The following is a 27782-nucleotide window of genomic DNA, read 5'->3' on the forward strand; positions in this document are numbered from 1 at the left end:
TGCTAATCAATATATTGATTACTCCTTCAAAAGAAATCACCTTGGATGGCTGGTAAAGATGACAAGCTTCGTCGAAATACACTCACTGCATTACAAATGTTCTATCATGTGCCAATAATATTAAGCTTCGTGAAATTGGATAAAAGATTGAATTTAAGACACCTCAGTCGCCGTCCTGCTGGACCGATTAAGACACCTCAGTCGTCGTCCTGCTGGACCGAATAAATTCAGTTCTTCTAAAAGAGTTCCTTTTTTCATGGTGCCATAGTCCCTTGATGCTGGTAGAGTGTCTATAATGCTACTGCTCTATTATTTCTCCCATCAAACCTAATTACCTCCCAAGTAACATGCGTTGAGCCCCAGAATATCCTCCAGGTTGATAGGTTAGTAAGTCAAGTGAGAATCTTGCAAGGGACAAGTTGAGAGACTGGTGCCAGGAGATAATACTCAACCCGTACAACAACATGTAGGTGAGCACGCACGCACACACGCACACACGCACGCATGCACGCACGCACGCACGCACGCACGCACGCACACACACACACACACACACACACACACACACACACACACACACACACACACACACACACACACACACACACACACACACACAACACACACACACACACACACACACACACACACACACACAAACACACACACACACACACACACACACACACACACACACACACACACACACACACACACACACACACACACACACACACACACACACACACACACACACACACACACACACACACACACACACACACACACACACACACACACACACACACACACACACACACACACACACACACACACACACACACACACACACACACACACACACAGGGGTCAGTCCTAGGACCTGTGCTGTTCTTGGTATATGTAAACGACATAACGGAAGGGATAGACTCAGAAGTGTCCTTGTTTGCAGATGATGTGAAGTTAATGAGAAGAATCAAATCGGATGAGGATCAGGCAGGACTACAAAGAGACCTGGACAGGCTACAAGCCTGGTCCAGCAACTGGCTCCTTGAGTTTAACCCTGCTAAATGCAAAGTCATGAAGATTGGAGAAGGGCAAAGAAGACCGCAGACACAGTATAATCTAGGTGGCCAAAGACTGCAAACCTCACTCAAGGAAAAAGTTCTGGGGGTGAGTATAACACCGAACACATCTCCTGAGGCTCACATCAGTCAGATAACTGCTGCAGCGTACCGGCGTCTGGCAAAACTAAGGACAGCGTTCCGATACCTCAGTAAGGAATCGTTCAAGACACTGTACACCATTTACGTCAGGCCCATACTGGAGTATGCAACACCAGTTTGGAATCCACACCTGGTCAATCACGTCAAGAAATTAGAGAAAGTGCAAAGGTTTGCAACAAGACTAGTCCCAGAGCTAAGGGGATTGTCCTACAAAGAAAGGTTAAGGGGAATCGGCCTGACGACACTGGAGGATAGGAGGGTCAGGGGAGACATGATAACGACATATAAAATACTGCGCGGAATAGACAAGGTGGACAAAGACGGGATGTTCCAGAGATGGGACACAGAAACAAGAGGTCACAATTGGAAGTTGAAGACTCAGATGAATCAAAGGGATGTTAGGAAGTATTTCTTCAGTCATAGAGTAGTCAGGCCGTGGAATAGCCTAGAAAGTGACGTAGTGGAGGCGGGAACCATACATAGTTTTAAGACGGGGTTTGATAAAGCTCATGGAGCAGGGAGAGAAAGGACCTAGTAGCAATCAGTGAAGAGGCGGGGCCAGAAGCTAGGACTCGACCCCTGCAACCACAAATAGGTGAGCACAAATAGGTGAGTACACACACACACACACACTTCAGAGAACAGCTTTTCTTATCATAGTTACCAGTCAAGCTCCCTTGTGGCTCGACCCCAATGCTTGTGTGTGCATATATACATTACTACTTGTTAATAGTTCCGGAAATCGTTACATCCGTGACCCAGCCCCTGACCACTCATCTCTGGTGATGACTTGATCTGTTTGGCTATCGGTGCTTGATGCACGCAGACTTCTGTAAGCATCACAGCTCAACGGATCTGGAACTTCTTTCATCACCATTTCATGATTTATGTTTCTTAGCGAAACTGAGGTAAAGTGACAATACTTTGATGGATGGGTAGGGTTGCATATGCTCGGAGGGTAATTTGAACTGTGGTATCCGCATACTTCTGGCCACACAGCTACAGAATGAATGATGGTGAATGTGTTTCCCTTTTCAAGTCATCTTACGTTTGTGGAATACCCCGGTATGGTAAAGCAAAGGACAAGAGATGCATAGGTATGTAACTCGAGAGTGTAGGGTAAGTACTTACCTAGCGCCAGGAGGCAGACGAGGATGGATAGGACTCCAGGAGTCATCATGGGTCCTAGCGGCCGCACACACCATGCCTGAAGAAGACGAAGATCACAGGTCAGAAAATGTGTTACACCTGTCTGGAAAATACTGTATTTCTCGCTACAAACTGCCAAACCTGAGCTGAGGAGTCTCAGAGGCAAGGTGGAGTTTATCCGTCTTTCCAGCATCAAAGGGTCTCTTATTTCCCTTGGTGCCCGCCCATATTGACAAATCCTTTATTTATCCAGTATTAAGTTAGTGTACGACACAATGTAAAAATTATTTCCTGAGCAAAGGCTCTATCATCGTGTCGGCATCTCGTACCATTACATACCCAAATCGTGCCTTTAACATATTAAAGAAATTCCATTACCAAAACATTTCGTACCTTTGTTAATGTGGTAAACAACATCTATTACCAAAATCTTTCGTACATTTGTAAATACGATAAACTAATAACCATTCCCCCCCCACACACACACACAAAAAAAAAAGAAACGTACTTTTGTTAATGTGGTAAAGCAGCGTCCTTGTCCGTAAGCGACCTCGGGAAAGGATTCAAAACACGGTCGTTAGCGTTCGCAAATGGCTAAATCATTTCCACAAATTAAATTTCAAGTCGTGTTCCAAAATAGTCTTGGTGAATCCATTACCTCGAAGTAATAGGATTTCTCCTGCATGGACCTCGATACTCTGCTCTTTGTTTATTCTTTTAATGAACCTTTGATGGCATGATAGCGGCTCTCTTTGCGCTGCAACTCATTACTGCAACTACAAAATCTCAATGTAAACTTACAAAGAAATAAAATTGTATAGTATTGTATATATGGAGACGAGGACAGTCAGAGAACAATAATGGGAACCGTGGAATAAAGGACAGTCATACAGCAATAATGAGAGCAATGAAATCAAGGACAGTCTTACAGTAATAATGGGAGCTCTACAGAATCAAGAACAGTCTTTTAGCAGTGCACGTCATATACTTGTTAAATGACTGAAGAACATTCTCATGGAACAAGGATGTTCAAGTAGTTTACAACATTAAGACTCCGATTTTCTCCTGTCAGTCTTGTCTGGGTTGTCGTGGCACAGCATCCAGCACCCAGCATCCAGCAGCAAGCAGTAAGCATCCAGCAGTAAGCACCCAGCATCCAGCACCCAGCATCCAGCATCCAGCATCCAGCATCCAGCAGTAAGCATCCAGCATCCAACATCCAGCAGCCAACATCCAGCAGCCAGCAGCCAGAAGCCAGCATTCAGCATCTAGCAGCCAGCAGCAAGCATCAGGCATCCAGCAACCAGCATCTAGCAGCCAGCAGCAGGCATCAGGCATCCAGCAGCAAGCATCCAACAGCCAGCAGCCTGCAGCCAGCATCCAGCATCCAGCAGCCAACATCCAGCAGTCAGCAGCCAGCAGCCAGCAGCAAGCATACAGCATTCAACATCCAGCAGCCAGCATCCAGCAACAGTCTGCCATCATCCTTCACTCCAGAAACCTTCATAGCTAATTTCCATAGCCTATATTATGCCAACCTTTAACTGGCTGATTATAATAAAAGGGCCGAGAATTATGTAGAAACATCATGTATTTAAGAATTCATAAGCCAAGATTACTCGCTTACAGGAGATTCTGGAGACATGATTTATAGACAGAGAGAGAGGGAAGCATGGATGGTTTTTGGCCTCCGTTATGAATTAGAAATGCACTGATTTAATGAAAATAAAAAGATAATCAGGCAATCTAAAGGCCGCCTGATTACTTGGCCGGTCAGTTCTTACAAGCAACGATGAGTACAAGCGACATGATCCGGAAATAGCCAAAGATATAGTTCCGTTTGAGCAATGGAAGTGACCCGGAATAGGTGTGAGAGTGACCAGAAACAATTGCTTTTGGCTGCATTCCCTCAGTGCCCTACCCTCCCTCAACCTTAATTCTAGGCCTATGAAGGCCTCTGCCGACCCTCGGACAGCACATAAAACATTGTCAGGTGTACGAGATATTCATCCTGATTATTCGTGTGAAAAAGATTGAATTTCTTTTGTTAAGTTTGTACAGCTTAAAATTTTGTTGGATTTTGTGCAAAAACTGGAGAATCTATCATCTGGCTAAATTATATTATGTTATAACTTATATTATGCTATTTTATCACTTATGTTACGTTATAACTTATGTTATAATTTATATTATAATTTAGTTATAATGGTAGAATTACCGACAAAATGTTAGGTAAATGGACACAGATGCAGCTAATGTGACATTTTACTGTGGCAACGTTTCGCTCTCCAGGAACCTGATAAAGCTCCTGGAGAGCGAAACGTTGCCACAATAAAATATCACGTTAGTTGCATCTGTGTCCTAAGACGTTATAACTAGTGAATGCCTAGTCTGATTCGCTTCAAACTTTTATTGCTAATATTAAGCTGCCCTAGAAACTTGAGCTGCACTCTACACAGTTCCTGTCATGTGATACGAGGAACTGGAGTTATGTGGTGTGGGAATACCTTTCACGAATCCCGAAGAGACTAAAATGCATCCTTTCGTTACGGAGGAAGTGGAGAAAGACATCTGATTGGGTAGGTTGAAGGATGGGCAGAGTGTGAGGCCAAGAGAATACATTTCTGGAGGCTGAGTTTTCCCTCCTCTTGTGACTCCTCTGTTGCTTCTCCTATTGTCTTTCCCTCCAGGTTGCCCTGTTTGATGTCACATTCTCTTCTTCTTCGTCCCTGCCTGGTTCATTTGCTAGAGCATTTCCTTTTTAAGTTTTCTTTTTTTTTTGCCTTCTGCCCTCCTCCACACTGTCTCCAGAGCTCACTCAAGTGTTTCATTTAGTCTTCCAACCTTCGAGCTCTTTCTTCAGCTATGATTTGTAAAATATAGATTTACAGGGAGCTTAGGTAGTTTTACAGGGAGTTTAGACAGTTTTACAGGGGGTATCATTATATATTTATCTTCCAGTGTCTCCTGGTTGAGGAAAACATCTTCATAAGAAAGTTCCCAAGACATTGCACGGGTTTCATCATAGTATGTGTGTATTTACCTGTATGTACTCCTTTATATATGGTTGCAGGGGTCGAGACTTAGCTCCTGGCCACGCCTCTCACCTTTCCGTTTTCTTGATCCTTTTCCTTTTATATTCGTGGAACATATCGTACCTGTTCTTAAAACTGAGGAGCCTGAGACCATCACTTCCTTAAGGTTATTCCACATTCTGAGAAACTTTCTGCCATCTCTGTTTCTTTAACTTCAAGTTCTATTTCTAAGTACCTGTTTCCCTCCTTAGAAGCAACTTCTTCCTTCTTCTTTATCAGTTCATTTGAGTATTTTGTATTTTGCTATCATGTCTCGTAAGGTTCTTGTGTCTTCCGGAGTCGTTAGAGTCAATTCTCTCTGGAACAAACCTCGTTGCATAATTGTGCACTTTTTCTATTTTCTTAATATTTTTTTTTCAGGTATGGGTTCCATGCTGGTGCTGCATACTCCAAGTAGGGCATGTTGATATTAGCTCAAGCAATGACTCTGTAGAAATTTCTGATAACTTTTGTCTCTCCCGGTTTATACTGAGTATCCGGTTTTTGTGGCATCATCGCTAATCTTCTTATGAAAGCTTGTATTTGCTGGGGTTTAATTCAAGCAACCACTTACCTGATTGAGGAAATTCTTTCTTGCATCCCTATGGGTTATCTGTACCTTCATTTTCCACCGGCGTTCCCTTGATCCAGGCGCTCTCAATTCAGTCAGTGCTTATTATCCTCTCCTCACAGCGCGTTCCTCTTTGATCTGATACTAGCTGCCTGTCTCAGAACTCAATATTTCGAGAAACATGTGTCACATTTAAGATGTGTGTGTGTGTGTGTGTGTGTGTGTGTGTGTGTGTGTGTGTGTGTGTGTGTGTGTGTGTGTGTGTGTGTGTGTGTGTGTGTGTGTGTGCTCACCTATTTGTACTCACCTATTTGTGGTTGCAGGGGTCGAGTCTTAGCTCCTGGCCCCGCCTCTTCACCGGTTGCTACTGGGCCCTCTCTCTCCCCGCTCCATGAGCTTTATCAAACCTCGTCTTAAAACTGTGTATGGTTCCTGCCTCCACTACGTCATTTTCTAGGCTATTCCACTGCCTTACAACTCTATGACTGAAGAAATACTTCCTAATATCTCTCTGACTCATTTGTGTCTTCAACTTCCAATTGTGGCCTCTTGTTTCTGTGTCCCCTCCCTGGAACATCCTGTCTTTGTCCACCTTGTCTATTCCACGCATTATTTTATATGTCGTTATCATGTCTCCCCTGACCCTCCTGTGTGTGTGTGTGTGTGTGTGTGTGTGTGTGTGTGTGTGTGTGTGTGTGTGTGTGTGTGTGTGTGTGTGTGTGTGTGTGTGTGTGTGTGTGTGTGTGTGTGTGTGTATGTGTGCGTGTGTGTGTGTGTGTGTATGTGTGTGTGTGTGTGTGTGTGTGTGTGTGTGCGTGTGTGTATGTGTGTGTGTGTGTATGCGTGTGTGTGTACTCATCTAATTGTACTCACCTAATTGTGGTTGCAGGGGTCGAGACTCAGCTCCTGGCCCCGCCTGTGTGTGTGTGTGTGTGTGTGTGTGTGTGTGTGTGTGTGTGCTCACCTAATTGCTCACCTAATTGTGGTTGCAGGGGTCGAGACTCAGCTCCTGGCCCCGCCTCTTCACTGATCGCTACTGGATCCTCTCTCTCTCTGCTTCCTGAGCTTTGTCATACCTCTTCTTAAAACTATGTATGGTTCCTGCCTCCACTACTTCACTTGCTAGGCTATTCCACTTCCTGACAACTCTATGACTGAAGAAATACTTCCTAACGTCCCTGTGACTCGTCCGAGTCTTCAGCTTCCAGTTGTGACCCCTTGTCCCTGTGTCCCCTCTCTGGAACATCCTATCTCTGTCCACCTTGTCTATTCCCCGCAGTATCTTGTATGTCGTTATCATGTCTCCCCTGACCCTTCTGTCCTCCAGTGTCGTCAGTCCGATTTCCCTTAACCTTTCCTCGTACGACATTCCCTTGAGCTCTGGGACTAGCCTTGTTGCAAACCTTTGTACTTTCTCTAACTTCTTGACGTGCTTGACCAGGTGTGGGTTCCAGACTGGTGCTGCATACTCCAGTATGGGCCTAACATACACAGTGTACAGTGTCTTGAACGATTCCTTATTAAGGTATCGGAACGCTATTCTCAGGTTTGCCAGGCGCCCGTATGCTGCAGCGGTTATTTGGTTGATGTGTGCCTCCGGTGATGTGCTCGGTGTTATGGTCACCCCAAGGTCTTTCTCCCTGAGTGAGGTCTGTAGTCTTTGTCCACCTAGCCTATACTCTGTCTGCGGTCTTCTTTGCCCCTCCCCAATCTTCATGACTTTGCATTTGGCTGGATTGAATTCGAGAAGCCAGTTACTGGACCACATGTCCAGCCTCTCCAGGTCTCTTTGCAGTCCTGCCTCATCCTCGTCCGATTTAATTCTTCTCATCAACTTCACGTCATCTGCGAACAGGGACACTTCAGAGTCTATTCCTTCCATCATGTCGTTCACATATATCAAAAATAGCACTGGTCCTAGAACTGACCCCTGTGGGACCCCGCTCGTAACAGGCGCCCACTGTGATACCTCTTCACGTACCATGACTCGTTGCTGCCTCCCTGTCAGGTATTCCCTTATCCATTGCAGTGCCCTTCCTTTTACGTGTGCCTGATCCTCCAGCTTCTGCACTAATCTCTTGTGGGGAACTGTGTCAAAGGCCTTCCTGCAGTCTAGGAAAACGCAATCTACCCAACCCTCTCTCTCATGTCTTACTTCTGTTTCCTTGTCATAAAACTCCAGGAGGTTTGTGATACAAGATTTGCCTTCCATGAACCCATGCTGGTTTTCATTTATAATCTTGTTCCTTTCCAGGTGTTCGACCACTCTCCTCCTGATAATCTTCTCCATGTGTGTGTGTGTGTGTGTGTGTGTGTGTGTGTGTGTGTGTGTGTGTGTGTGTGTGTGTGCGTCTGCGTGTGTGTGTGTGTTCACTTTTATGTACTTATTCATATATGGGTGCAGGGATCGTGTTTCAGCTCCTGGCCTGCCTCTCAACTTTCTGCATGCGAGTCACTTCCTCCTAGCCTCGTGGGTCCTGTCGTAACTGCTCTTAAAACTGTGTATGATGCTTGCCTGTATACACTTAATTCAGCCACCATCCTGTGGCTGAAGACATAGTTACTGATCTCCCTGTGACTCATCAATTTCATACCTCTTCTTAAAGCTATGTATGTATCCTTGATTCTTCATGTCGTTACACTTCCTGACTACTCTAAGGCTGAATAAATACTGCATAATGTCCCTGTGACTCATCCGTGATTTCAGCTTCCAGTTGTTCTGTTGTAGATTCGCCGGTACAATCGCCCGGCCCGGGCCTTTTCCAAGATGTGGCCAGGCCTTCGTTCCCTGTCGTCGGAGTGTGTCAGACCAATGTCTGCCATGGGAGGAGGTACAAGTACCTCCTTGTCTTCTGGGACCAGCTGTCCCATTCCCCGCCCCCACGGGGCTCTGAGGGAGAAGCTATGCACATTGGGCTGCCACAAACCCCGCCCACACTGGGCTCTAAGGGTGTGGCATCTGCATAGCAGCAGGCGATATCAGGAGGTGCAAAGGCAGCAAGCACTACAGGATCCTTCTGGAGCCACACCCCATCTTTGGGCATAAAGGCCGAGCGCTGGAGAAGCTCATGAATGCCTCTTGCTGCGTGTGTTGCTGCTGCTACTACAACACTTGTCCGTTGCACTCTCCGCCTACTGAGCTTCTAGCTGTGTCCTCTTATTCCTGTTTCCCGTCTCTATCACATCTGTACCTGTTCTCCCTATCAGTTAAGCTCAGAAAGTTGAACTTGTTATCCTATCTTCCCTAGTCCTCTGTTCTCCAGTGTATATGTGTCTGAGTGTGTGTGGGGAGGGGGGGGGAGAGAAAGACAGACAGATAGACAAACACAGTTAATACAGACACTAAGACAGAGACAGAGACAGAGAGTGAGAGAGAAAGCGAATATAATCCTCGTTATGCAAACAAATCTGCCACTAACAGCTACTGGTCTATTATGCAAATTGCTTGACATGGATGCTGATGAAGCGGTATAATTCCTGGCCGAGGGAAGTGGTCGCTGCTTGTTATCATTCCCGGACCCAGAGGCCATGATTTTAATCCGTGGAGGGACACACACACACACACACACACACACACACACACACACACACACACACACACACACACACACACACACACACACACACACACACACACACACACACACACACACACACACACACACACACACACACACACACACACACACACACACACACACACACACACACACACACACACACACACACACACACACACACACACACACACACACACACACACACACACACACACACACACACACACATAGGGCCTGTGACTCGTCCCCTTCAACCACAAATAGGTGAGAGAGTACACACACAGGAGGGACAGAAAGGACATGATTACGTATAAAATACTGAGAGGCATTGACAAGGTGGATAGGGACAGAATGTTAAGAGATAGGACACAGCAACAAGGGGGATACAACTGGAAGTTAAAAACTCAGGTAAGTCATACAATTGTTAAGAAATATTTCTTCAATCATAGAGTTGTCAGGAAGTGGAACAATCTGTAAAGTGAAATAGTGGAGGCAGGGCTCCAGAGCTCCGAAACAAAGAACCCATCAAACTCCTCCCCCCACATCTTGCTCAAAACCCTGTCCCCTCTCCCCCATATAACTAAATATATATATATATATATATATATATATATATATATATATATATATATATATATATATATATATATATATATATATATATATATATATATATATATATATATATATATGCTAGAAATACTTTTTACAATCCAGAAAGGGACAACCAACCTTATTCAACTAAAAATATGTTGGTTCTCCCTTACCATGAAAACTTGTTTAATATGCCTCGTCTTCTTAAGACTTTTAATATCAAAGTTGTATTTAAAAATCTTGATAAAGAATCCCCCCCCCAAATGCTGACGGATGTGTCTATACGATTCCATGTAAAATTTGCGATAAAGTTTATTACGGTCAAACTGGTAAAAGTCTCGAACTAAGATTAAAACAACATAAATATAGCATTAGTATTGGACAAGATTCTAATGCTTTGTTTATTCATGTGAGAGATTTTAACCATCCAATTGATTTCCAAAAGACTGAGAAAGTTGTATCAAGCAAGTCCATGGTTGACAGAAATATAATTGAATCTTGTTTCATAAAAAGCAGTTTTGAAAATAATATGAATATTTCCTTTGGTTTATATAAATTTGATTCATTTATATTTAATAAAATTTGGAAAGAATTTAATGATACATTAAACAAGTAATAAATCTTAATTCTTGGGAAGAGTATTAGGTGTGTTTCACAGAGCCGGGTGTCGTCACGCGTGTGTGAGGTGTTGCCTTGTTGTGGGATGTGATGGTGAGGTGTAGTCTTGACCCTTTATATGCTTGCCTTTGATGCTTTATTTTTATAGTTCCTTGATAATGTGAAAAGTCACGAAAGCGCTTGGAATTTCACTACTCTTTCACAGTGGTTGTTTTGCATATTCTGACATCACCTGTTTACTGTGATCTTATTTGCTTATATGTGTGTGTGTGTGTGTGTGTGTGTGTGTGTGTGTGTGTGTGTGTGTGTGTGTGTGTGGAAGACGTTCAAAATTAGGCCATCTCTAGATGGAAGGCTGACACAAAAAGCTGGCTTCAGGCGGAGTGGGTTCCAAAATCTGGTAGTCATTATTCAAGAACCGAAAAGGTTATTCACCAGATCAAATTATTCCGCCTCTAAATCGGCAGGATGGGACCGTCTCTACTAGCAGTCAGGAGAAAGGTGGCCTCTTTGATGAACACTTTACCGCCAAGCTGTAAGTTCCTGAACCAGAGTGGGACCTTCTAGTGCTTGACGCAAGAACTGTGTCAAATTTGTCAATGATGACAATAAGGCAGGATGAAGTACCTTCTCCTTAAATACTTTGACCAAGAAAAGATTCTGAACCCAGATAAGATGGATCCAAGATTGCTGAGTAGATATACAGACCAGCTAGCATCGCTTCTAACTTGCATCTATAAGCACTGCCTACAACATTGTAAAATGCTTTTTTATGTGGAAAGGGCAAATGTAGTTCCTGTTCACAAATAAAAAGAGCAGAAATCAGCCACGACAGACAAGTGTCACTCATATCAATCATTGGTAAGATTCTTGAGACAGCGTTTACCCACTAATACTCGCCTTTTTGTGACAGTCAATATGGCTTTAGAAAAGGTCACTCTGCTGCTCATCTGTTAATCACTTTTATTATTCGGAACCAGTCACTGGATGAATCCAAGATCAGCGTTGTAGTAGCACCGGACATTGCTGGTGCTGTCGGCTTAGTATAGCACCAAGGACTCTTGGCAAAACTACTAGCACTACGAGTCTCTGGCTCTGAACTATGCCTCCTTAGTGATTAATCTTAAGGTTCATCTCTAAGAGTAGTTCTCAACGGGACAGGGTCCACAAGACACTCCGTCGGTGCCAGTGTCCCACAGGGAAGTGTACTTGGGCCACTGTATGTCTCATAACAATAATAATGCTATCAAATGAGCTGAGGTAGGTAACACCTCTTAGCTTGTAAATAACAGTAGGAACTCTTAACGTAACCCTGTAAAACACTTGTGTAAATAAGAGAGAGAGAGGGAGAACAAGAGAGAGAGATAGAAAGAGAGTATCTAAATTATTCCACAACATTCAGTTTCTGTTTCCAATCTTCATCTCATCCTATACACAAATTCGCTTAACTTTTAATCTCCTAAAATCCAATGAGATCTTCTTCAGGGAAGCTTGAAAAGATTTTGATTAATATCAGTTGATTCGTCTTGTCGTGGCGAGACGACATGTAAGGAAGGTCTCATCTAAGTAGCAGTCGTCACCGCCGTCAGAGTCGTCTTCGCCATGGTCACTAATATGATCGTAGTCGTTATCGTCGTAATCGTTGGTAGTGTATCTATTCTTTACATATTAAACTATTTATTAGTACACCAACTGTCAGCTACCTGTACACCAGTTGTGAACTACCTGTACACCAGCTGTGAGCCACCAGTACACCAGCTGTGAACTACCTGTACACCAGCTGACAGCTACCTGCATACCAGCTGTCATCTACCTGTACACCAGCTGTCAACTACCTGTACACCAGCTGTCAGTTACCTGTACACCAGCTGTCACCTACCTGTACACCAGCTGTGAACTGCCTTCACACCAGGTAGAGGGCTGGGGGAGGGGGCTGACAGAGAGAGGACGGGTATTGGATATAGCCAGAGAGAAATGTATAAAGTAATAAGGTGAAAATAATAGCAGATAAGGGAGCAAATAAAAATAGAAGTGAAAGAAGTGGAGAGAGGCATGATTAAGATGCGCGAGACAGTTGAGTTCCGGTGGCCATAAGGCCATAGTGTGCCTGAGTCCTCCCCACCCGGCTGTATTTCAGAGTGGGGGCGCTAACCCCCCAAAACGTACACGTGGCCAATGCGCCTTCAGCGGCACTACTGCCAATATATTCAACTAGAGAGAGATAAAATAAAGGATAAGAAAAGGTAAAAAGAACATGAAATTGAAGTTACGAGGATAACAAAAACTAACCCAAGTGGATTTTCAAGAATCCAGGAATTAGATTACGGGAAAGACAGCGGCACTTAACTATAACTCAGATCACCATACTGATAATAGTTAAGAAATATATTCTATTTTAACGCTTTTTTCACTCTTTACATATCAATTAAATTCCAGAAATAAATAATAACAGGGTGTGAAAACAATTTATGCATAGTTAAAGTCACTTGAGATACGATCCTCAGGCAGGCTGTTGCCTGCCTGAGGATGAAAATGATGAAATGATGAAATGATCTTTGCAGATTCCCTACAAAGTTTTAAGAATAGATATGTGTGAGTTCAGGAGGGTGGGAATGAATAAATATGGTTATAGAATGACAGAGTTGTGAGATATGAGTCTAGCCTCGACCTCTGCTGCCACGAACACATGATTACGTTAGGTAAGATTTGTCAGCAAACAGAACAAGTGTTTTCTGAAGTGGGTCTTGGTTACAGGACCCGCCACTAGAGTGTTGGTCATCTGACCGAGGCCTTCCGCTGGCTTACCCGTCCAACCCTTATAAATCAGAAAAATGGTTATAATTATAATCTTTATTTGATTTATAACCCATGACTGCACACTCTTATACTTCATTGAACATGTCCAGGTCAGGACAGTAAATGCTTGACAAATTATTTTCTTTCTTTTAATTCTTATTAATTTTCAGATTTAGTTGATTTAGATTTTCAATATATATATATATATATATATATATATATATATATATATATATATATATATATATATATATATATATATATATATATATATTTCTTTTCCCTGCAAATCCCCCTTTCTCTTAATTCCCTTACCACCTCCCACCCCTTCTTTCCCTAACACACCGTCCTTCCCTTCCGCTCTTATTTCTCCAATTAACCTACCCCTTCCTTCTCTACCACTGTTTTCCCCTCCTTCCTACCACTTTCCCGCACCCTCCTTCCTACCACTCCAACTCCTTTCCTAACCTCTCTTGATCTTCCTCTTTTTCCCCTCGCTTCACCTCACATATCCCATGCCCCTTCCCGCAACCCATTTATTTAACTCCTTAACTTCCTTCCTTTCCCTCCTCCCTCCAAGCCCTACTCATTTCTTCCATTTAACTCCCGTCACCTAGCTTTCTCCCCTAACTTCTTGCCCCTGACCGCGTCGCCCACCATCACTGCATTTATTGAACATAAGCGCTGACACCGCACTCTCCTCCCTCACTCCAAACTCAATATTAAACCTCTTGGTGTTACTCTGCTGGACGTAACTCTTCTTACATTCTTAGTTTGTTAGGTTTAAATCCCATCCATGCATGTGACTCGTTAAACCAACAGTTCTTCTCTACACTAATACCACTACTATTTTAATACATCAAACAGTGATTGTAGAAAACTTAATGTGCATACTACAATGAATATATAAGTAACATTTCGTTTGTTCTATTTTTCCCCACGCTATTATTCGTTTGTACCACTGCCTGGCATTAATATCATTTTCCTCTTTTGATCTCTGAGAGTGCACATATATTTTGAAAAGCATATATTCTATTCGATGTATATACCGCGTGACAACTACCCTCTTTCCTTATGATTATAAACATTACTCTTTACCTGATACTGTTTTTCTTCCCCACTAGTGATAGTGTTTATCTACTCTTCGTCGTCGCTGCATAAACAGAGAGCAGCATCCCTAATATCTGAGTCACAGCAGAGCAGCATCCCTAATATCTGGCAGCCACAACAGAGCAGCATCCCTAATATCTGGCAGTCACAACAGAGCAGCATCCCTAATATCTGGCAGCGACAACAGAGCAGCATCCCTAATATCTGGCAGCCACAGCAGAGCAGCATCCCTAATATCTGGCAGTCACAACAGAGCAGCATCCCTAATATCTGGCAGCCACAACAGAGCAGCATCCCTAATATCTGGCAGCCACAGCAGAGCAGCATCCCTAATATCTGGCAGCCACAACAGAGCAGCATCCCTAATATCTGGCAGTCACAGCAGAGCAGCATCCCTAATATCTGACAGCCACAGCACAGCAGCATCCCTAATATCTGGCAGCCACAACAGAGCAGCATCCCTAATATCTGGCAGCCACAACAGAGCAGCATCCCTAATATCTGGCAGCCACAACAGAGCAGCATCCCTAATATCTGGCAGTCACAACAGAGCAGCATTCCTAATATCTGGCAGCCACAACAGAGCAGCATCCCTAATATCTGGCAGCCACAGCAGAGCAGCATCCCTAATATCTGGCAGCCACAACAGAGGAGCATCCCTAATATCTGGCAGCCACAACAGAGCAGCATCCCTAATATCTGGCAGCCACAGCAGAGCAGCATCCCTAATATCTGGCAGCCACAACAGAGCAGCATCCCTAATATCTGGCAGTCACAACAGAGCAGCATCCCTAATATCTGGCAGCCACAACAGAGCAGCATCCCTAATATCTGGCAGTCACAGCAGAGCAGCATCCCTAATATCTGACAGCCACAGCACAGCAGCATCCCTAATATCTGGCAGCCACAACAGAGCAGCATCCCTAATATCTGGCAGCCACAACAGAGCAGCATCCCTAATATCTGGCAGCCACAGCAGAGCAGCATCCCTAATATCTGGCAGCCACAACAGAGCAGCATCCCTAATATCTGGCAGCCACAACAGAGCAGTATCCCTAATATCTGGCAGCCACAGCAGAGCAGCATCCCTAATATCTGGCAGCCACAACAGAGCAGCATCCCTAATATCTGGCAGTCACAACAGAGCAGCATCCCTAATATCTGGCAGCCACAACAGAGCAGCATCCCTAATATCTGGCAGTCACAGCAGAGCAGCATCCCTAATATCTGACAGCCACAGCACAGAAGCATCCCTAATATCTGGCAGCCACAACAGAGCAGCATCCCTAATATCTGGCAGCCACAACAGAGCAGCATCCCTAATATCTGGCAGCCACAGCAGAGCAGCATCCCTAATATCTGGCAGCCACAACAGAGCAGCATCCCTAATATCTTGCAGCCACAACAGAGCAGCATCCCTAATATCTGGCAGTCACAGCAGAGCAGCATCCCTAACATCTGGCAGCCACAACAGAGCAGCATCCCTAATATCTGGCAGTCACAGCAGAGCAGCATCCCTAATATCTGGCAGCCACAACAGAGCAGCATCCCTAATATCTGGCAGCCACAACAGAGCAGCATCCCTAATATCTGGCAGTCACAGCAGAGCAGCATCCCTAATATCTGGCAGCCACAACAGAGCAGCATCCCTAATATCTGGCAGTCACAGCAGAGCAGCATCCCTAATATCTGACAGCCACAGCAGAGCAGCATCCCTAATATCCCTATCTGGTGTATTATATATATAAATGCTTAGTTTAACTATACAGTATATATGGGGGTACTTACGCGCCTCTTAATGTGAAAACTGTCTTTTTTCTCGGGTCGCCCAACCTCGGTGGGAGACCACCAGTATGTTTGCATGTTAAAATAAAATGCAAACTATATTCCATGAATAATACCAACAACAACAGGATAATAATCTGGAAAAAAAGACACATAAAGAAACCCGCATGTGCGAAACTTCAATATTTTAAACCTATTTATCTTATCTTTGTTAAAAAAAAAACATTAATTCTGAATAGGAAAATACTTATGCTTTCATGAATTGAAGGAACACAGAAGCCCAGATCATCTCCAGCACCTCACAGCAGGTCATGTGAACGCCCTCCATGATCATCTCCAGCACCTCACAGCAGGTCATGTGAACGCCCTCCATGATCATCTCCAGCACCTCACAGCAGGTCATGTGAACGCCCTCCATGATCATCTCCAGCACCTCACTGCAGGTCATGTGAACGCCCTTCATGATACCATATAGTCACAGACACGTGTATTTCTCTTTGCATATTCAGTAAATCAATAAATATATATGCAATAATCGTTAGTGAAAGATAAAAGATACAAGATAACTTAAGGGGGAGTTAGAAATCTTTATTGAAAATAAATCAGTTTTATATTGTATTAAATAAAATATTCAAATTGTAACTTGAGGAGCCCAATAGGAAGGCGAAGCATGCATTCCGCAAAGCACATTACCACTAGAAGTTTGAAGTCGATCAAGAGAGGCATTCTCTAGTTATTGTATGGATTCCTATGTATCCAAGTTTCTTTAGTTTATTGATAAACTTGTTTTCACACACACTAAACTTAATGGATATTATTCTGACAATAAGATGAATCACTCATTAAATATTGAAGCCGTTTTGATAAGGACCTGCCTCGCATGGGCCAGTAGGCCTTCTGCAGTGTTCCTACATTCTCATGTTCTTATGTTTAAGAAACTTTAATGTGATTAACTGGAAACAAAAATGATCACACTATTTTACAAGTAAAATTAGTAAATGTGCACCTTGAATCTCACTCCGCCATCTTCCAATTAGAAGTGATCTTTTCTGAAAATTTGAAACGAAGCATGAAGGATGTTTTGGAAGGTATCATAACCATTCCAGGAATCTGGAAATGAATTTCACAACTTTGTTCATACGATACCTGCACATGTCAACTGTTCCAAGAATCTTGCTTAAGTTACCCTAAACCAACGTTGAAATTAACTTGATCGGATGAGGACTTCTAATATGGTGAACCAAATATCAACGAAACTTTGGATTAAGACAAAAATACTGGCAACTACTTTTAAGGTCCTTCTTCGAGGATTCCTAAAACTCGATTAGATTAAACAACGGACAGAATGAGACATAATATAAAGACAAATGAGTCTCATGGATATGAGGAAACACTTTCTCACTATTAAAGTGTAAGTGAAGTGAGACGACTGGAGGAACTATAAAGATTAGATTAAATTATTTTCAATATCATAAAGAAGAAAACTAGATCGTGTCAGCAAATTTAAGGATGAGACGATAACCAGGAGATAATATTGTTATCGAGTTTGTTCAACTTAGCAATTATAACTTACCCATTATACCAACTCATACCGTCAATCTCTGAAGTTCAGTACACGCAGACACAAGCAGGTGGGAACATAACTATGACACATACTACACACGCAACACATAATATTTAGATAAATAGTACAGAGAATCGACAAACTGATAAATTAAAACACAGTACAGATACCCAAGTATTGCACATGTGTCTAATTTATCATCATGACACATTATACACGACACGCACGGCACAGTACCGGTGCAGGCAAGTCCTCCAGCTCCTCTCTGAAAGAAACTACGCAGGAAAGACTGAAATATTTAAATAAATAAAAATTCCAGCAGCAGCAGCAGCAGCACGTTTTCCGCAGCAGTGACCATGGAAAGCAATGATTGGCAACAGCGAGAGAACGACAGCCCATTAGTGATAAGCTTACATGGTTAATGGTGTGAAAGCAGGAGGGAGGCCGCCTATTGACTAATGCTTACGTGTGTTTACTTTTTTCCATTACAGTTTATTTTTAGTTGTGTCTGCGGTATGTTACGTCTATGGTCACGTTTTGTCAGATGCGTCATATGTAGCAAAGTCGGAGAATAATCAACAACATTCATCTTTAGAGTTAATTTTTTTCCGAGATGTTACTTGTCTTGAGTCACTCAGAGTATTACAACAGAGGAGTCCCAAAGGCCTGTTATCCTGGGTGTAAAGGGAGCAAAATAAATACAGCAGAAAAACTTTTGACTTGTATTATCCTTCACCAATTTAGAACAGAAGTATGTACACTATATACACTATGTACAACAATAGGTATTAGTGCACTCCACGGTAAGCAAGGCAGAATAGAAGCCACTAGAGAGCAGACCGTGCTTCAACCAGCTCTAGAATGGGAATGACAAGGGCAGACAGGTGTGTGGTACCCACATCACCTCTGCGATTGCCTAAACCATCTTCTCATTGGCTGGAACCTGGGTACTAATTGAACGACGGGGCCCCATCATCAACCCTTAGCCCCTGGTTCGCTGGTTGGGGGAGATAGCCTTTCAATGAGGGTGTGTACATGCGCCGAATAAAGGTTACGTACTCTTTGCATGCCACACAGAGGCATTACTTGTCGTGAGTCACTCAGAGGCACTAAGCTCTACTCTTGCCGCTTACCTTAGGGTACTCACAAGAGTTTTGCTCTACGCTTCCATTAGCTTCATATCATAAAGGTTGAAGATAAACTTAAAATTTGTCTTTATAAATTATATATGGAATATCCGCACTCATACACTGCTGAATTGCATTCACTTACTTATTTGTAAATATTTATTGCCATATTTTATTATTTTTATTATCACACTGGCCGATTCCCACCAAGGCAGGGTGGCCCGAAAAAAAAAACTTTCACCATCATTCACTCCATCACTGTCTTGCCAGAAGGGTGCTTTACACTACAGTTTTTAAACTGCAACATTAACACCCCTCCTTCAGAGTGCAGGCACTGTACTTCCCATCTCCAGGACTCAAGTCCGGCCTGCCGGTTTCCCTGAACCCCTTCATAAATGTTACTTTGCTCACACTCCAACAGCACGTCAAGTATTAAAAACCATTTGTCTCCATTCACTCCTATCAAACACGCTCACGCATGCCCGCTGGAAGTCCAAGCCCCTCGCACACAAAACCTCCTTTACCCCCTCCCTCCAACCTTTCCTAGGCCGACCCCTACCCCGCCTTCCTTCCACTACAGACTGATACACTCTTGAAGTCATTCTGTTTCGCTCCATTCTCTCTACATGTCCGAACCACCTCAACAACCCTTCCTCAGCCCTCTGGACAACAGTTTTGGTAATCCCGCACCTCCTCCTAACTTCCAAACTACGAATTCTCTGCATTAAATTCACACCACACACACACACACACACACACACACACACACACACACACACACACACACACACACACACACACAGCCATATGGGGATGGAAATCTTCAGCACAAGATCTTTCGCACTCTCTGTGCGTCGTCAGGATCAATGTAATGTTATAAGGCTAGTATGTGTGTGTTTGTATAGACCTACCTATGTAAATGTAGATACATAGGCCTTCACAGAGGCATCACCACAGACGAAGCGGGTCATATAATCTCACATTATCAGGGTAAGAGAACCTAATTAGTTGATGATGAGCTAAATAATTTGTGTTTTTTGTCAAGTTTAAGAGCAGTTGGCTGCAGCCCAACACATTATGTCAGGAACTTGTTCTCAAGTAGTAGGAGGAGGAGCAAGAGGAAGAAGAGGAGGAAGAGGAGGAGGAGGAGGAGGAGGAGGAGGAGGAGGAGGAGTAGGAGGAGGAGGAGAAGTTGGAGGAGGATGAAGAGGAGGAGGAGGAGGAGGAAGAGGAAGAAGAGGAGGAAGAGGAGGAGGAGGAGGAGGAGGAGGAGGAGGAGGAGGAGCAAGAGGAAGAAGAGGAGGAAGAGGAGGATGAAGAGGAGGAGGAAGAGGAGGAGGAGGAGGAGGAGGAGGAGGAGGAGGAGGACGAGGAGGAGGAGGAGGAGGAGGAGGAGGAGGAGGAGGAGGAGGAAGAGGAAGAAGAGGAGGAAGAGGAGGAGGAGGAGGAGGAGGAGGAGGAGGAGGAGGAGGAGCAAGAGGAAGAAGAGGAGGAAGAGGAGGAGGACGAGGAGGAGGAAGAGGAGGAGAAGGGGGAGGAGGAGGAGGAGGAGGAGGAGGAGGAGGAGGAGGAGCAAGAGGAAGAAGAGGAGGAAGAGGAGGAGGAGGAGGAGGAGGAGGAGGAGGAGGAGGAGCAAGAGGAAGAAGAGGAGGAAGAGGAGGAGGAGGAGGAGGAGGAGGAGGAGGAGGAGGAGGAGGAGGAGGAGGAGGAGGAGGAGGAGGAGGAGGAGGAGGAGGAGCAAGAGGAAGAAGAGGAGGAAGAGGAGGAGGAGGAGGAGGAGGAGGAGGAGGAGGAGCAAGAGGAAGAAGAGGAGGAAGAGGAGGAGGAGGAGGAGGAGGAGGAGGAGGAGGAGGAGGAGGAGGAGGAGGAGGAGGAGGAGGAGGAGGAGGAGGAGGAGGAGGAGGAAGAAGAAGAAGAAGAAGAAGAGGAGGAGGAAGAGGAGGAGCGTAAGAAAGGATATGGGCTTCAGATTAAAACAGACGCTTCCTGGAAGAAGTTTCAGGGGTCAACGCCCCCCGCGGTCTGGTCTTGACCAGGCCTCGACAAACTAATATCTCCGGCGACGAAAAATCAACACAGACCAAAGAAAAAAAATGAAACCAATAACGGCAACAGTAATAGCATTACCACCAATATGACATTATTAACGGCGAACAGAGGTAAACAGAATCGGTAACATAAAACAGCGTAGGAAAAACAGGAAGCAGCATCAGCAACAGTGACATCGGCAGCAGTTAAAACAGCAATACTAAAACCAATATCATTTGTCCCATGAAAAATCCTTATCATGCAGCCAGTAGTGACGCAATTATTTGGGTCAGATAATTCCCGTCCCCTAGGAAACATTACACCAGTGGCTCCCCCACCACTTACACTGACGGAAATATCCATTTTTGTTCTATACACTACCACCCACAACAGTTCCCACCTCAACCTCCAGCCCCATAACCCATACCCTACAACCCACAACCCACAACTCCAGCCTCGTCGAAAATCTGCAATAGTTTCACATCGGAGATTTATAACGCAATCAAAAATCGTAAATAAATTTAATTTTTTTTATTCAGCTGACGTCTCTAATGCTGATGACAGGTGTGTCTCCAACACTGACGACAGATGTGTCTCCAACACTGATTACAGATGTCTCCAACACTGATGACAGGTGTGTCTCCAACACTGATGACAGATGTGTCTCCAACACTGATTACAGATGTGTCTCCAACACTGATGACAGGTATGTCTCCAACACTGATGACAGGTGTGTATCCAACACTGATAACTGGTATAGCTCCAACACTGATGACAGGCGTGTCTCCAACACTGATGACAGGTGTGCCTCCAACACTGATAATTGGTGTAGCTCCAACACTGATGACAGGTGTGTTTCCATTACTGATGACAGGTGTGTCTCCAACATTGATGACAGGTGTGTATCTCCAACACTGATGACAGGTGTGTGTATGTGTGTGTCTCCAACACTAATAATAGGTGTAGTTCCAACACTGATAACAGGTGTAGCTCCAGCACTGATGACAGATGTTTCTCCAATACTAATGACAGATGTGTCTCCAACACTGACGACAGATGTGTCTCCAACATTGATGACAGGTGTGTATTTCCAACACTGATGACAGGTGTGTGTATGTGTCTTCAACACTGATGACAGGTGTAGCTCCAACACTGATGACAGTTGTAGCTCCAACACTGATGACAGGTGTAGCTCCAACGCTGATGACAGTTGTAGCTCCAACACAACACTGATGATAGGTGTAGCTCCAACACTGATGGCAGGTGTAGCTCCAACACTGATGACAGGTGTAACTCCAACACTGATGACAAGTGTAGCTCCAACACTGATGACAGGTGTAGCTCCAACACTGATGACAAGTGTAGCTCCAACACTGATGACAAGTGTAGCTCCAACACTGATGACAAGTGTAGCTCCAACACTGATGACAGGTGTAGCTCCAACACTGATGACAAGTGTAGTTCCAACACTGATGACAAGTGTAGCTCCAACACTGATGACAAGTGTAGCTCCAACACTGATGACAGGTGTAGCTCCAACACTGATGACAAGTGTAGCTCCAACACTGATGACAAGTGTAGCTCCAACACTGATGACAGGTGTAGCTCCAACACTGATGACAGGTGTAGCTCCAACACTGATGACAGGTGTAGCTCCAACACAACACTGATGATAGGTGTAGCTCCAACACTGATGGCAGGTGTAGCTCCAACACTGATGACAGGTGTAGCTCCAACACTGATGACAAGTGTAGATCCAACACTGATGACAAGTGTAGCTCCAACACTGATGACAGGTGTAGCTCCAACACTGATGACAAGTGTAGCTCCAACACTGATGACAAGTGTAGCTCCAACACTGATGACAAGTGTAGCTCCAACACTGATGACAGGTGTAGCTCCAACACTGATGACAAGTGTAGCTCCAACACTGATGACAGGTGTAGCTCCAACACTGATGACAGGTGTAGCTCCAACACTGATGACAGGTGTAGCTCCAATACTGATGACAGGTGTAGCTCCAACACTGATGACAGGTGTAGCTCCAACACTGATGACAAGTGCAGTTCCAACACTGATGACAAGTGTAGCTCAAACACTGATGACAAGTGTAGCTCCAACACTGATGACAGGTGTAGCTCCAACACTGATGACAAGTGTAGCTCCAACACTGATGACAAGTGTAGCTCCAACACTGATGACAGGTGTAGCTCCAACACTGATGACAGGTGTAGCTCCAACACTGATGACAGGTGTAGCTCCAACACTGATGACAAGTGTAGCTCCAACACTGATGACAGGTGTAGCTCCAACACTGATGACAGGTGTAGCTCCAACACTGATGACAAGTGTAGCTCCAACACTGATGACAAGTGTAGCTCCAACACTGATGACAAGTGTAGCTCCAACACTGATGACAAGTGTAGCTCCAACACTGATGACAGGTGTAGCTCCAACACTGATGACAGGTGTAGCTCCAACACTGATGACAAGTGTAGCTCCAACACTGATGATAAGTGTAGCTCCAACACTGGTGACAGGTGTAGCTCCAACACTGATGACAGGTGTAGCTCCAACACTGATGACAAGTGTAGCTCCAACACTGATGACAGGTGTAGCTCCAACACTGATGACAGGTGTAGCTCCAACACTGATGACAGGTGTAGCTCCAACACTGATGACAGGTGTAGCTCCAACATTGATGACAGGTGTAGCTCCAACACTGGCCTCAGGTGTGTGGTGCGAGTCACTCTGCCAGTGAAAGCAACTTTATCCTCTTCTTATAAATACACAAGCAAGAGAGTTTGTCGCGTTATTTGTGAGTGTTATGTTATTCATCAACCAGGAACATCTGAGTGGGATTCATCACCCAGAAACATCTGAGTGGGATTCATCACCCAGGAACATCTGAGTGGGATTCATCACCCAGGAACATCTGAGTGGGATTCATCACCCAGGAACATCTGAGTGGGATTCATCACCCAGGAACATCTGAGTGGGATTCATCACCCAGGAACATCTGAGTGAGATTCATCACCCAGGAACATCTGAGTGGGATTCATCATCCAGAAACATCTGAGTGGGATTCATCACCCAGGAACATCTGAGTGGGATTCATCAACAACCTGGAACATCTGAGTGGGATTCATCACCCAGGAACATATGAGTGGGATTCATCATCCAGGAACATCTGAGTGGGATTCATCAACAACCTGGAACATCTGAGTGGGATTCATCACCCAGGAACATCTGAGTGGGATTCATCAACAACCTGGAGCATCTGAGTGGGATTCATCACCCAGGAACATATGAGTGGGATTCATCATCCAGGAACATCTGAGTGGGATTCATCACCCAGGAACATCTGAGTGGGATTCATCAACAACCTGGAACATCTGAGTGGGATTCATCACCCAGGAACATCTGAGTGGGATTCATCAACAACCTGGAACATCTGAGTGGGATTCATCACCCAGGAACATCTGAGTGGAATTCATCACCCAGAAACATCTGAGTGGAATTCATCACCCAGGAACATCTGAGTGGGATTCATCATCCAGGAACATCTGAGTGGAATTCATCACCCAGAAACATCTGAGTGGAATTCATCACCCAGGAACATCTGAGTGGAATTCATCACCCAGGAACATCTGAGTGGGATTCATCACCAATGAACATCTGAGTGGGATTCATCAACAACCTGAAACATCTGAGTGGGATTCATCACCCAGGAACATATGAGTGGGATTCATCATCCAGGAACATCTGAGTGGGATTCATCACCCAGGAACATCTGAGTGGGATTCATCAACAACCTGGAACATCTGAGTGGGATTCATCACCCAGGAACATATGAGTGGGATTCATCATCCAGGAACATCTGAGTGGAATTCATCACCCAGGAACATCTGAGTGGAATTCATCACCCAGGAACATCTGAGTGGAATTCATCACCCAGGAACATCTGAGTGGAATTCATCACCCAGGAACATCTGAGTGGAATTCATCACCCAGGAACATCTGAGTGGGATTCACAGTCATACAACGCATGTCTAATCTACCGAGGTTTTCCATTACTCTAAAAGTTACTCACTCCGTCAACATCGCAGCTACAAATAATAATTTGTCTGCCTCAAAATACCAGACCTACATGCAGTTATTGAGGCGAAAATGCCGAAATGCCTAGCCATGCTAAGCGTTCTAGTGGTACACTCTGTAATCACAATTTTACTACATGTAACCCAAACAATAACCAAATTTCTGTAAACTCAGCATTGTAATCCTTATAGAGAATAAACTTTGAATTTGAATAAACTTTGAATTTAACCCATTGTGGGGCCTGTCATCCTCCCTGATGACCTGAACAGGGGCTCATTTGAAGCCCTTGCTGCTCAAGGCATGAAGAAAAGGAAGGCTCTCTTCACCACCAGTCGAAATTGTAGTAGTAGTAGCAGTATCAGAATTAGTACTAGTATTAGGTATTAGTAGTAATAGTAGCAGTAGCAATAGTAGTAGTAGTAGTGCTGCTGCTGCTGCTCAGAAATAATGTACTTAGCACTGCAACATTGCACTGTGCACAGGTGACGAGTTACTCAAGCCAGGACTCGTGATTATAACTTGGAGCTGCAACCAGCGTCCACCCTACAATCTAGACCTGACCCTAACAATTATTGTTCATTGCAAAACCTGAAATGCAGTACGAGGCTCCCAGTGGCAGTGAACGTGAGGCAGGCCACAGTGGCAGTGAACGTGAGGTAGGCCACAGTGGCAGTGAACGTGAGGTAGGCCACAGTGGCAGTGAACGTGAGGTAGGCCACAGTGGCAGTGAACGTGAGGTAGGCCACAGTGGCAGTGAACGTGAGGTAGGCCACAGTGGCAGTGAACGTGAGGTAGGCCACAGTGGCAGTGAACGTGAGGTAGGCCACAGTGGCAGTGAACGTGAGGTAGGCCACAGTGGCAGTGAACGTGAGGTAGGCCACAGTGGCAGTGAACGTGAGGTAGGCCACAGTGGCAGTGAACGTGTGGTAGGCCACAGTGGCAGTGAACGTGAGGTAGGCCACAGTGGCAGTGAACGTGAGGTAGGCCACACTGGCAGTGAACGTGTGGTAGGCCACAATGGCAGTGAACGTAACGCAGGCTACAGTGGCAGTGAATGTGACGTAGGCCACAGTGGCAGTGAACGTGAGGTAAACCTCACTGGCAGTGAACGTGAGGTAGGCCATACTGGCAGTGAACGTGACGTAGGCCACAGTGGCAGTGAACGTGAGGTAGGCCACAGTGGCAGTGAACGTAAGGCAGGCTACAGTGGCAGTGAATGTGACGTAGGCCACAGTGGCAGTGAACGTGAGGTAAGCCTCACTGGCAGTGAACGTGAGGTAGGCCATACTGGCAGTGAACGTGACGTAGGCCAGTGGCAGTGAACGTGAGGTAGGCCACAATGCCAGTGAACGTGAAGTAGGTCAAACTGGCAGTGAACGCGAGGCAGGCTACACTGGCAGGGAACGTGAAGTAGGCAACACTGGCGGTGAACGTGAGGTAGGCCACACTGGCAGTGAACGTGAAGTAGGCCACACTGGCAGTGAACGTGTGGTAGGCCACACTGGCAGTGAACGTGAAGTAGGCAACACTGGCGGTGAACGTGAGGTAGGCCACACTGGCAGTGAACGTGAAGTAGGCCACACTGGCAGTGAACGTGTGGTAGGCCACACTGGCAGTGAACGTGAAGTAGGCAACACTGGCAGTGAACGTGAGGTAGGCCACACTGGCAATGAACGTGAAGTAGGCCACACTGGCAGTGAACGTGAAGTAGGCCACACTGGCAGTGAACGTGAAGTAGGCCACACTGGCAGTGAACGTGAAGTAGGCCACACTGGCAGTGAACGTGAAGTAGGCCACACTGGCAGTGAACGTGAAGTAGGCCACACTGGCAGTGAACGTGAAGTAGGCCACACTGACAATGAACGTGAAGTAGGCCACACTGGCAGTGAACGTGAAATAGGCCACACTGGCAGTGAACGTGTGATAAGCCACAGTGGTTTCTCAGAAAAAAATGGGTTGTCATAAGACACAGAGATATATTGTCACAAGAAAATGTTGGCTTCTCCCAAGAAACAATTAGTCTTCTCACAGAGAATAAATTGTCTTCAAGAAAACGGTAGCATCTCACAAGAAAAAAATGACTCCTCCCAAGAAAATATTCTCTTCTTACTAGAAAACACTGATCTCACCTAACAAAAAAAACAATGACTTCACAAACCAAGGCAAAACTGATGTCACAAATACCGTTGACATCACGCAACAATAAAAACCCACACAAACAAACAAACAAGCAAATAGACTTTTCCGAACACAGATACAAATGGTTTAACTCGATCGGAAAATAAAAAAAAATCTAAAACAGGGAAACATATTCCTTACAAATAAGAAAAAAGCCTCATTTTTCCCACTACATAGCATTACATTGCTTACAGCGACAGGAAGACGTCCTTAAACATTGCTTACAACGACGGGAAGACGTCCTTAAACACCCAAGAAAAATGAGAAAAACATCTCCGACGACCAGAAACTGCAAAGTGATAAC

The 27782-nt window shown here is 44.8% G+C and overlaps 1 protein-coding gene across 1 annotated transcript in view; it reads right to left on the bottom strand.

The window, feature by feature from the left end:
• The window catches only part of LOC138854301 (neuronal acetylcholine receptor subunit alpha-10-like), a 287750-nt gene that overhangs the window by 210345 nt on the left and 49623 nt on the right, over positions 1-27782 (bottom strand). Inside the window, exon 2 of the mRNA XM_070096542.1 lies at positions 2358-2433. Coding sequence (XP_069952643.1) covers positions 2358-2406 — 49 coding nt within the window. The 5' untranslated portion in view covers positions 2407-2433. The remainder of the gene's footprint in view (positions 1-2357; positions 2434-27782) is intronic.

This window comes from Cherax quadricarinatus, chromosome 54 (assembly GCF_038502225.1).
Source record: "Cherax quadricarinatus isolate ZL_2023a chromosome 54, ASM3850222v1, whole genome shotgun sequence".
NCBI classification, from domain to species: domain Eukaryota; kingdom Metazoa; phylum Arthropoda; class Malacostraca; order Decapoda; family Parastacidae; genus Cherax; species Cherax quadricarinatus.